Raw genomic sequence first — 13421 nt, 5'->3', positions numbered from 1 at the left:
CGTTTTCAGGGTTAATGTGAACAACAGTCGCTGCACCGCCCCCTGCAGGACAACAGAAGAACAGCAGAAATAACCCCTCAGGACCAAGGACAGCAGACGGACATTCATCCGTTTTTATTTTTTTTAGAATTCAACCAACTAAATTAAGTTTTTCAAAAAATAGCTATTGAAAACACACACATGCACATATATAATCTTTTTAAAAACATAAATCTACATGTTGTCCTGTGCAACATGCATTTTACAGCATGCCTGTCAAACGAAAAGTTTCTTTCAGAATAAAAGACAACTCCAACATGAGAAACATTGAGTATTGATTTATTTTTGACCAGCTGTCAGCAACCCAACCATTACAGGTCCGTGACTCACTTTTGGGTCCCAACCCACCAGTTGAGAATCGCTGCTATAAAGCAGTGGTTCCCAAGCTTTTTTTGTATTGTGAGCCCATTTGGATATCACACATTTCTGGTGACTTGATACATTTTTGTTTCTATCATTAATTTTAGTGTACAAAATGACAAGGTACGCCAATTCAGATATTTTATTTATTTTATTTATTTTATTTATTTTATTTATTTTATTTATTTTATTTATATTCTCTTTCCCTATACTGCATTTTATTTTAACTAGATTTAAATTTGACACAGTGAAAGTATATAATACAGATGTTTAGGATCGTGTTTTAATTTGAAAAATAATTAAAAACAATTCAATCTAAAAAAACTCATTTTAAATAATTAATTTCTTTATCAATTTCTAGACATTTCAGGCCACCCCATTTAAATTCCAGGCTCCAAGGTTAAAAACACTGCTATAAAGAGTGAATCCCAACCCAACGTGCAGTTGAGTATACATTCACATTTGAAAACCAATTATTTTTCTTTTCTTTTTTTAAACTCATCTGTTATTTTTAGATAACTGTTTTTATCTGCATATGTTGTCAAATGTTAACAAATGTGGTGCAATCTTTTTTTTTTTTGCAACAGCTATGCAAGTTTAATTCTTGCAAAACATAAAGTAATACATTACTTATTATAGTGTATGGTTGTGGCCATCACCAGCCCTCCCTACGTAAAGGCATCTAATAACACTTTATTAGAGGGGAAACTATAAAAAAAAAAAAAAAAAAAACAGGGCAGTGCAAAGCCTTTTTTGTTGTGATGGTATCTAATGTGATGTAAGTATTGTACAGTGGAGTGTAGATATAATTTAATAACATTCCAGGCCTACAATATTTATCTTCTTTAATTTATCCAACAAAAGGCATAGGATTATTCAGGTATTTTTTCAGAACACATAAACCTTACCAAGTGTTGGCATTTAATAATGAAAGCTAGCTTTAAATTAAAAAGTTAATAAAAAAAAAAATAAATAATCATTGCATGAGTTCTTTCATTTTTAAAAACCAAAAATCTCCAGTATAAGCACTCATCAGTCACAAAGACTTCTTCACAAAGATTTAGTGTGTGTAATACGTCTTTCGTGGCATCTAATAAATATTTTGTGACATTAACAAAGTTTAGTCTGCCTTGTTGCTGAGCCACGTCCATTTTTCACGCCAGTTTCCAGCTGGGGATGAAATGCCAGCGTTTATTCATGGCTAGAATCGAAACATGGCACATTATTTCTCAGTGCTGTGCTGCTGTTAATGACTTTGGAGCAGAAGTAAGTCGCACCATAACTCTAGCTCTAATGTATGGTTGGTGTTTGGTGATGTTTGTTTAATGGCGTGACCGTTCATTCAGCTGGAAAGGCAGATTGTTGGGAACCAAAATAAAGGAGACTGCAGATATGTTGAGCATTGATTGAAACTGACTTAAAAGACTAATGATGAGGATATAACTTCTTTTATTTTCACATTTCCTAGTTCACAAACTTCATATGTACGATTGTCTTTCTTACCTCCTCAATATACATGACAGACTTCTTTTCAAATATTAAATCAAAGCATAAATTATTTAAAATAATACGGTTTGCAGCTCTGAAACAATACTTAGTTTTTCTGTTTTTTAATCAGTAACTTTCAACATTTTCTGCCATTTCAGATCGTTTTTTTCCCACCTTTTTCACACCACACGACAAACAAATAAATCAATCTGGTAAACCAGCTTCTACCCACTAGCTTTCTAATAACACTTCAGTTCTGTTATTTGATGATTATTGCTCTTGGTCTCATTTTAAAGTTAAATCTCTCTTTACGGGTACTGATTTAAATTTCCAAAACATTTAAATTTTATAGTTTGTGATGATTTGCTCTGCATGAACACATGAATCTTTTGTTCGGTGGCCGAGTAATACATTTTAGGCTGTATTTGATGATTTAAACCAAGAACATTTTCCAAACTCTTTGGATCAATTGACCACTTATATTGGAGAACATGTTCCAAGGATCCCTTCATAATCCTCACATCAATAAAACACAATTTACTGCCATTTTTTTTTGTTTTTTATCATAGGAATGAACTCACCTGAACATTTCACCTTAATTATTTAAGATATTTGTAGTAGAAATGAACTTAGATAGTAACTACAGCCCAAAATCACTTTTTTCTACTAAGAATAAATGTGGGTAAGTAGTGTTGTGGGATTTATTCTAGTCAAACTCTTGACAATTTAGTCAAACTACTTCGATTTGGTGTATAAATTTGTTGTAAAAATGTGACTGCCCTCTGTTGGTTAAAAACCGGCTATTACAATCTAATTGTGCTATTGGTGGTTTGTGACGTTTTGGTGATTTCTTCAGTCATGAACCAGAACTGTTGGCCCCGCCCCTTCTATAAAAACTAGCACATGTCGACTCCGGGGTTTAATTACTCTTTAAAGAGTAACTCGTCTTGTATAAAACATACAAAGTCTAGGTATTACAACAAATGAATGCCGTCACCACAATGAGTGTAACATAGCCAATCATACAAAAATTATTAGTAACATAAATGATAACGTTGACTGCAAAAAATTGCGTTGATGTGTCGTCTATTGTTGTGAATTTATGATAAAATCAGCTTTCGAGTTCATTTCTTTCTGCCGTACCAAAACATGAACTGCTGGGTGCAGTGTCGCTTCACCATTTACATTGTGAAGAAGAATAGTGCAACAGAAGAAGAACCAACCTAAAGTCTCAAAAGTTTTGGGACCACTTCAGTGAAAACTTATACTACACACCTGAGGTAGAACTAACATCTGTGACAAAACATCACTGTATTTTATGACACTTAAAATATTTGTATATAATGTAAATTGTATTTTTCGAATGAATTTGGGAAAACTGTAATGACAACTTTTGACCACTAGGGGGAGGGCCAATGCTTTGATGTACTTTTACATATTCTTGATGTACTTTTGTGTATTTTGTTGTTTGTTTTGTTTTTAAATGGACTGGCGCCCTATCCAAGGTGTACCCCCTCCTAACGCCCAATGAGAGCTGGAGATCCTGTAAAAAAGAACAAGCAGGTCAAAAAAATGGATGGATTGATGGAAATTTACAGAAATTTCCCAGATCCCAGTTTGAGAACCACTGATTTAGAATATCTTAAAGCAGGGGTTCTCAACTGGTCTCACCCTGGGACCCACATTTTTCCACGGCCATTAAATCGCGGCCCACATTTTTCAAAACTAGCTGTTGAAAACACACATTCTCTTTTTTTTTCTAACATAAATCTTTATATTTTGTGCAACATGGACTTCACAGCATGTTTGTCAAAAGAAAGAGTTTCTTTCAAAATAAAAGACAGGTCCAACATGAGAGGCTTAGTATTTATTTATTTTTGATCAGCTGTTCGCGACCTACTCAATACAGGTTTGCGACCCACTTTTGGATCCCGACCCACCAGTTGAGAATCACTGTCTTAAAGTATAGAATCAGTACATTTTGCATCCTTTTATAATGCATGTATTAATAGTACATTTGATTGAAGAATAACTTTGGAGAAGCCCTCGTGAGTCTCCTCCACTCATCTTCCTCTTCCTCCCCCTCCTCTTCCTCCTGCAGGGTCCTCCTATACGTGGCTCTGACAGACCTCACAGTCTTCACATCAGGCAGAGAGAGGAGAGCATGTGTGGATGGGGAGGAGAGACGCGCGGGTTGAAGTCCTGCCTCTATGCGGGGGTGATGCATGTTCTCTGGACTTCTGACTGAATGCTGCTTATGAAACACACTTGACTTCCTCCTGAGAACCTGTCAAACACCTCTGCGGCGCACTGCCATCGCGCTCGTGCACGCTGCGTTTGTTTGCGTGGCAGGGGGAGAACATGCAAAGCAAGCCCGTGACTTTCCAACGTTGAGCGGGGTAATCGATGGAGAATGCAGGGAGTTGTTCCAGCTGCGGGTGATTGAACATCTAGCTCCGTGTTTTCCAAACTGCGGTCTGCGGTCACCATGGACCTGAAAGTGGAAACCGAAGCGATGGACGTGAATCGACCTCCGCCCGTAGAAGTTTTCGCGCACAGGTCGACCCTCCACGGAATCTCGCACATCTTCACGTACGAGCGCTCGTGCGTCCGGCGCTGCCTGTGGCTGCTCTTCTTCCTCAGCTCCACCACCTTTCTGCTCTACGTGTGCGTGGACCGGATCCACTTCTACCTCGAGTACCCGCACGTGACCAAGCTGGACGAGGTCACGACACCGACCATGACGTTCCCCGCGGTCACGTTTTGTAACCTGAACGCGTTCCGCTTCAGCAGAGTGACGCGCAATGACCTGTACCACGCAGGAGAGCTGCTGGCTCTGCTCAACCAGAGGTAAACTCAACACACCCAGCACCACCCAGTCACATTTACAGGTTGGACTGGGACATACATGTACCTCTGGCATTTTGTGTCCACTACATTATGAGTGGACACAGTGATGCTCAACATGTGGCTCTTTATGGATTCATTTTAAATGTTTTTTAATGGATCCCCATTAGCTTCCACGTGGTGGTTGCTAGTCTTCCTGGGGTCCATAAAAAGTCAAATTTACATTTCATTACAATTCAAAAAAAGTAAAAAAAATACAAACTTTTTAACCCCCCTCTTTAAAAAAAAAGTATTTATTTAATTTTTTTTAATTATTATTTATTATTTTTTTCCTTTGGCCATTTTTTAACTTCCTTTGTCCCATTTTTGCCCCTTTTCAAAAAGTTCTGACACTTTTTTTTTCCTTTTCACATTTTAGCTCCTTTTGCCCAAAAAAAAAAAATCCCAATTTTCCCATTTTTGAAAGTTATTTATGACACTTTTAGCAATTTTTTTGTCCTTTCTTAAAAGTTTTTTGTCCACTTTTCATTCAAACAAGATACCTTTTGCCCAATCAATACATTTAGCTTCTTTTTGTTCCACATTTTTTGCCCTTTTTCACTATTTGTTTGCCACATTTTGCTCATTTAAGCTATATTGAAAGTTGCCAATTGGAGTGGCCAAAAAACAGACAGAAAAAGTGGTTAAAAGGGTTCAAAGTGTCAATATTGGAACAATTAGTTTAAACTGGCAAATAATGGACAATGTTAATTGTGAATGTGGTTAAACTGGCAAAAATGAGCATGAAATATGGTGAAAATAGGTTAAAAGTGACAATAATGGGTCAACATATGTGACATTAGGTGGGAAAAGTGGTGGAAAGCACTTATAGGTGCCAAAAATGTCTTGAAAGTGGGAAAAATGGCCAGAAGAGGTATTGAAATTTGACAAAGTGGCAGAAATGGGAGTAATGGAGCAATGCATCAAAATGAGCAGAAATTTGGCAAGAAAAAGTGATGAAAATAGATTAAAATAGTTGCAATAAATGGGTTAAAGTAAGCTAAACTGGGCTCAAATTGTTCAGAAAATATTCTTAGTTTCTTGAAGGCATCTTGCGACATCTCAGTGTCCTGACCCTAAGGTTGAGAACCCCTGTGATAGACAATAAGGGGTTCACAATAACGATGCACTATTTTTGGAAAGGAAAAAAGACAAACAAATAACCATGCTTTTATTTAACTTCAACTCTGGATATAACCTTTTCAACTAAATAGGAACGCAAATCAATAAAAACTAATCATAAAAATTTAGTGAGACGTAGATTGTGTTGATGTATAAGATCAAAAGTTTGTTCCCATGATGCTATAAGTTCTGTTGAGTCATTCAGCACTTGTCAAGGCTGGAATCATCCAAGGCTTTGTAATCAGGAACCTTCAGCTGTCTGCTGCTGCTGCTGCTCTGTGTTCTGCATCAACTCAGAGGCTGGCAGCAGATTGCATTGTAATCACTGGAATAAAAGATGTGGAGAGTCTGCTTCCTCCTGATTGAAGTGAAATAACAAATGCTCTGGTTGTTTTTTTTAAATTTTTTTAATCATTTTTAGATTCACACCCTTGGTATTAAAAGTTAAAATTATTAGACTATTATAAATCCATTATTTGACCTTGTTTGTCAGCTGAAATACAGGAATCTTTTTGTTTGAACACTCTGCTTAACTCTCTCTAATGCTGTATACACAAGATGCTATACACGTGTAATCTACAATAAGTTCATATACTGTTTTTTTTATAATGCTATCAAATAATATAAAGGAAAAAGCACAATGACTAATTAAAACAGACATGGGCAAATGGTGGCCCCGGGGCCACATGCAGCCCTCATTCTAATTTTGTGTGGCCCTAAAGTAAAAGCAAAAATGACTCCAAAAACACACAGAATTGCGAAAAAAAATACACACATGAAAACAGTCAAAGTACACAAAAACAGCAAAAGTAACCAAAAAACAGAAAATGTTAACAAAATAACATGAATATTACAAACAAAACTACAAAAAAGACGACAGAAATAAGCAAAATAACTCAAACATGCCAGACAACTAATAATAATAAACTGAAAAATATACGAAATGACAGCTAAAAATACACACAATTACTAAAAACAACAACAAAATACACAAATCCTTCCTGCATGAATGCTGAGATTATTATTCTAAACCAGAGCTTATTTAAATTCAAGAACCATGTACGACCCAGTTTGACCTCTAGTGGGCCAGAAAGCAACAACTTAAAACAAAATTCTGAATGTTTAGCAATTGGTCAAAATTCTTTGACTTTGCAACTACGGAAGATTTCTCCAAATTTGCAATGTAATTTACCAAAATTCTGTGGATAATTTGCGAGAATTTTCTAGTTTAAAAAATAAATAAATTGCGATTTAATATCACTGTAAATTATGTAGTTAAGTATTGCACCCCCCATTGTATTTTATCTACAATTTGTATGGAAATTTACAAAAAGTCCTGTTTTTGCTGTATATTTTACTAGGGGTGTCCTGATCCGATATTGATATCGGTCCGATATCAGCCTGAAAACGAATATCTGATTATTATTATTTTTTATTTATTTTATTTAATTGTAGAATACTGTAGCTATTATGTTGAAGGTTAAAATGTATGTAACCAATGGTTAATAATAAATGGGTCAGTTTTTCTCATATCTACTGTTGCTGACTATTGTTCTCTGTTTGAGTGACATCACTTGATCAAGCCTTTTCTAACGTTCCACACTACAAAATAAGTAAGTAATTATTTTTTTATAAAAAAAAAAAAAAAGTAATGTATGATTCATGCTAATATTGAATCAATATTGGTATCTGTCGATATGCAAGGCTGAAATATCAGAAATGGAAAAGTTGTATCGGGACATTGCTAATTTTTACTTTGAACAAAATCTTCCTGCGGGCCGGACGAGATGATTTGGCCGGCCGAACTTGGCCTGCGAGCCTTCAATTGATTGTCCCTCGGACAATCACATTTTTGTGGCCCCCACTGTGCTCAAAGCTGCCTATCTCTGCAATAGAATAATGTGCAGATAACAGAGTTTACTAATTACAATCCAGGTCAACTTTGTTTTAACCACTTTATTTGTAGTTTGATTTTGCAGAAAATGATTGTCGTTCGGTGTTGCTACTGTACATAGAAGTAAAAAAACTGCACCTATTTTTGTGCAAGAAAACAGACAAAAAAAAATGCATGGAAATGAATTTTATTTGTGAGTAGTAGAGAACAAAAAGTGCAGAAATAAGCAGATAATCTAGGCTTATATTCTTCTTTATGTGGTGTTTTAAAAATTTCTTTCGTGCGTCAAACAAAATGTCAATCGTTGCTTTGACAGTTATTTCTCTATGAATGATATTAATGGACTTAATCAGGACATTGTTTTTCAAACTGAAAAATTACCCTGCAGTTTCCAGAAGAAATGCTGCACATGAGTTTGCGTTTAAATTCCCTTCTTCATCCACTCATCTTAACTTTTTGCACTCCAAAGTGGATTTAGTTGCTTATTATCCGTCCTCCCTTGGCTAGGAGGAGAGGCGATGCACTGGCACACTTAGCAGTTACACCCCTGGCCTGAAACGAAAAATGCTTGTGGCGTGAAATCCATTTAAAGCTGTTCTACGCCCACTTTTCATGTTCAGACTCACTGGGCTGGGAAATGTCTTGTGGCGTGATATTTAGGCTGCATCCATGGCTGCTGGGGTGTCTGCTGAGGAAGTTCCAGGCTCACCCGTCGGCTTGCTCATGATTTTATTTCATAAAGTGTCTTTTTGGCAGGCTCACACATGGTGGAAAACAGCAGGGTCTCCACACCTCCTCTGGATTAGACTCTCTTTCAATCAAACAGAAACGGCCTCTGGCTTTTACTTAAAGGGATCCTCCACTGTTTTCACAAATGTGGTCTAAAACCTTTGAAATGTCCTTTTTAGAAGATCTATGCCTAACAAAACATTATTTTGCACCATATTTGTTTTTTTAACTTTTACAAATGGGACTATTTTACCGATTTAGAGCCTGTGCACCGCCATGTTGAAGTGACGGGAATCGCCCCTTTTAGTCCTTTGAGTTTTATAGAACAGAAGCATTCTGGATCATTTTGCAGCTTTTTCAGTCAAAATGGCAAATTGTGCTGCTTTGGGTTGCTCTAAAAATCAGTAAAAGTTTAAAAAGGCGATGCAAACCTCTTTTGTTTACCAAAATTTGATAAACAAAATCTGTGACCACAGGGGGCGACAGTTCAACTCTGCTGTTTCGTAGACGGCATGAAGAAGAGAAGAAGAGCTCTGGGTGCATGTAAATAATCCAGGAAACCAGGATCGACTGCTGCTCATTAATTCCGACACAAGCAGAATTTGTCTGCTGCAAAGAACCACCGTTCTTGTCTGAAATGGTTGAAGGTATGGTTTAATAATCCAGATTTTTTGCTCCTCTTCTCTTCTTCATGCCGTCTACAAAACAGCAGGGTTGGAACTGTCGCTCCCTGCGGTCACAGATGTTTTCGGGTTACTGATTTTGTTTATTAAATTTCGGTAAACGAGATTTACATTTACTTTTTTTTTTTTAACTTTTACTGATCTTTAGAGCAACCCAGAGCAGCACAAGTTGTCATTTTGAGTGAAAAAGCTGCTAAAAAAGCTTCTAAAACGTTAAAATAATCTCATTTTTAAAAGTTAATAAAATGAATGTGGTGCAAAATAATGCATTTTGTTAAGCATAGATCTTCTAATAAGGACATTTCAAAGGTTTTATGCCACATTTGTAAAAACAGTGGAGGATCCCTTTAAGAAAAAGCTTTAGCAAAAATCTAAAAACCCTACTTTAAGTCTGTATAAGATTAATTATGACTGACTTGGTGATGAGATTATTTCATTTTGAAGTCGGAGACCCTCTTGTGACCCAAACTGAACCTGAAGGATTATTATACTGACAACCATAGTACATTTATATGCTTTTATGTGCATAGTTTTTTTTCATTTTTCCTGTTATCAGGCTTGGATCAAATAAAAGACTATTGAATTTGAATCTCATTCATGTTCTGCAGGTAGCACACGGAATATTAATAGTATGTTTCAGAATATATCAGTCAAATACCACACTGATTTTAAAAGGGCATTCATAAAAAGAATTTGTGAAATGGAATTTCATTTTTAGGCTGTGTAGGGGAAATAGGCTCCTAGCAGTCTGCTGTTTGGTGAGTCCATTAAAATGGTGACATTTTTTAATAAAAGCACAGTGTGAGATCACAGCCAGGGTAAAGAGCGTATGCATTTATAGCAACTCCACACTCCTTTATTACAAGCCATCATGGTCAGATTTGTGTGTGCGTCATTAAGCCAAAGTAAATTTCCCAGAGCTGCAGACAGTGCTGCGTTTGATGAGGGTCAGCTGGCATCCTGCTCAATGACACACACACACACACCTTTGTTTTCTATAGAGCGTAAAACAACCACAAAGCAAAGAGTTGGGGAAGAAACTGAGTGGAACGATACGATATGATCTTGCCTCTCTGGACAACAGTATGATAATTGTTGCTATCACAAAATTCACCAAGATTCGATTACGATTTTATTTGATTGAATGGCTTTCAAAATGTTAAGATTTAACAGTTATGTTTCACCGACAGCTAGAAATAATACCAAACTAATTCAAACACATGGGCAACTGGCAGCCACATGCAGCACTCATTCTAATTTTGAGCGGTCCCAGAGTAAAAAGCACAAAAAAACTCCAAAAACACACAAAATTGCAGAAAATTACACACAATAAAACAGCCGAAGTTTTCAAAAACAAAGTACACAAAAACAGACATTTACAAAATAGAAAACATGCATATTACAGACAAATCTATAGTACAGTAGGTTAACAAAAATAAGCAAAATAATAAAGACAACTAATAATAAACAACTGTAAAATATACAAAATGACAACCAAAAATACAAAAAATGACAACATAATACACAAACAACACAATACCCAAACCATTTGTTCTTTCTTGTATTAAGATGTAGATCAGTCATTATTTTAAACGCTTACAATCTGGCCCTCGATCACATATTTTTCGGTATCACAAAGTCAGCCAAGATTCGATTACGATTTCATTTCATCCATTGGCCTTTGTAGACAAAGTTATATTTCACCTACAGTAAGAAAATGTTTTTTTGGATGTTTGCTGCTATCCCTTATACTTTTTTTTTCACCAGATAATGTTTCATAGATCAATCAACTGAACATCATTTTCTCCTTGAAGAAAAGAAAAAGGTAGAAATTGCCGTTTGAAAGCTTATTTTCATCTCCATTCTAAACACTCTATAGACATTTTTGCACATGATGTCTTGTTCTTTTTCAGTGATTGGCTTGACACCATTTTTGTTGTAATTTGTTCTCTGTATTCCCTGTAATATCAAAATGAAGTAAAAACACTTCTATGCACCTGTATCTGCGAATCAACATCTTCAAATACAAATGTTTCAACAAACAAACCGTTTACGGTGTAGATGAAAACGAACTAAAGCAGAATACCAAAGCAGAAGTCTGTTCCGTATCTGGCAAAAATGCTAGTGAGTAAAACTATTACTTCATATTGATTTTAAGTTTCTATGTGAACATGTGGGCTGCTGTGTCCATTTCATTAAACGTTATAGTAATTGATGCATTATTCTGCTGTGCTCTCAATAGAGGAAACGGTTAAAGTGGGCGTCAGAGTGGTGATGTCGCTATCCATGGTGCTGAACTTCTTGTTTTATTATTAGGGGCCAGGTAGCATCACACTTTTGTTAGACTTCATGTCCGTTTGATTGACTTCAAAACTGCATAACTGTGTGTATATTATGTAGTAATGCTTGTAAACCTTGCTGTTGTGGGAATGTGTGTGCCGTAAAGTGACGTTATCATAAGCTTTATTGGCTTTAAAAGGCTCGGTCACATGGCCCGCCTCCGGCTCGGCATTGATTTGTTCCTCTAGTGAGTCACCCCATATACACTTATATGTACTTTATGATTTTTTTGCTACACAGCTCATGGCTTGTACTTTCCTGGACAATAAACACATGTACCAGTAGGGGAACAAAACTTAAATTGTTATTTTGCACTTTAAAAGAATAACCAGTTTGTATTTAGGATGCACCGAATATTCGGCCATTGCAACATTCGTCCTTCGGTTTAGTGAATTAAAAGCGAGGCCGAATAGTAGCATATGACGCAATCAAACAACGTGCAGTGATTTAGAGTCGGAAAAGTGTGTGCGCGTTGCTGCAGAACCGTCAGCAGCAGCTCATCCTTTCCGCACACAAACACAGCCAGACTCTCTCCTTTCCGCTTAGCGCTCTCCGTCGTCCGTCACCGCGTAAAAGTTGGAAACCGTCCAATTCCACAACCGAGTCCATTGTTAGCGTTGTGAGCCACAAATCCGTAAACACCCCCATTGTTTCCTCCTTACACTACACGCTGCATAGGCTGGTGTAGCATTAGCATGGAGTGCTAACAGCTGATGTGTATAAATAATGGGTCCGTGGCTTCAAGCAGTGACTCCCAACATGATCGGCAGTGGAAAAAGTAGTGCAGTTTGTATTTACATATGACAGCTTAATATATATTCTATATTATATTGCAGTGTTGTTTTGGCTGTTAGATATTTGAGGAGGGAGGAACTCACATTCTAGGAGACGTGTTGGATGACGTCACCTGCCAACGTGCGCAAAATCCAACTGTCCCGTTTAAAGCTGACTTTTTACAAAATGTGGAATAACAAGGGAGGGTGGAAACAGAACTTTTTCAACTTTGTCCCTCTGAATGAGGCTAAAGGGATGTATATCACTGTAGCAAAACCATTATAGCTATTATAAAGTGATTTTTTTCATCATACCTCCCCTTTAATACACTATTTTTTTTTTTGGCTGCATGTTTTGTTTTATTTGAAGGACTGATATAAATGAAACACTTTGTTGTGCTTTTTTTTTTTTTAAAAGCAAAGGCTACTGGAATATTTAAAAAATGTCACAATATTCAATAAACATTCATTTTTTTTAAAAAACATGTCTAACAACCACGTTTGGTATTCAGCCAAGCGTTTATATTTTATTCGGCTTCAGCCTCAAATTTTCTTTTCGGTGCATCTCTAGTTTTTATTGGATTTATTATGGTTTTATTTCAGGGTCTTCTAATTTATTTATTTATACATTTATTTTAATTCAATTGTAGAATACTCTTAAGTTTAAGGTTAAAATGTATGTAACCCATTGATTAATAATAATAATTAATTTGTTTTTCTCATCTCTATTGTTGCTGACCTTTTGTTCTCTGTTGGAGTAATATTGTTTGATTAAGCCTATTTCAACATTCCACACTACAAAATACAGTAAGTATAGGGATGTAACGATTCACTCAACTCCGATACGATTCGATTCACGATACTGGGTTCACGATACGATTCTCTCACGATTTATTTTACAAAATGGGACTGTAGTCAAATGATGACTGAAAAATATTCCTTTATGTTTTTTTGGGGAAAATATACTGTATTATTTTCCTTTTATTTTTAATTGTCAAAAGAATCTCTTGATAAACTATTCAAAACAATGCAATTTAACTAAAAATAAATCTTGAATGATATAAATAAAGGAATAATACAAATGAAGAAAAGCTTATTAATTTAAAT

The 13421-nt window shown here is 36.0% G+C and overlaps 1 protein-coding gene across 1 annotated transcript in view; it reads left to right on the top strand.

The window, feature by feature from the left end:
- Nucleotides 1-4024: 4024 nt before the first annotated feature.
- Nucleotides 4025-13421, top strand: part of LOC114467378 (acid-sensing ion channel 1A-like) — a 96473-nt gene continuing 87076 nt past the window's right edge. The window contains exon 1 of the mRNA XM_028453611.1: nt 4025-4737. Coding sequence (XP_028309412.1) covers nt 4376-4737 — 362 coding nt within the window. The 5' untranslated portion in view covers nt 4025-4375. The remainder of the gene's footprint in view (nt 4738-13421) is intronic.

Source organism: Gouania willdenowi, chromosome 7, assembly GCF_900634775.1.
Source record: "Gouania willdenowi chromosome 7, fGouWil2.1, whole genome shotgun sequence".
NCBI classification, from domain to species: domain Eukaryota; kingdom Metazoa; phylum Chordata; class Actinopteri; order Blenniiformes; family Gobiesocidae; genus Gouania; species Gouania willdenowi.
This window is presented reverse-complemented; position numbering and strand designations above follow the sequence as displayed.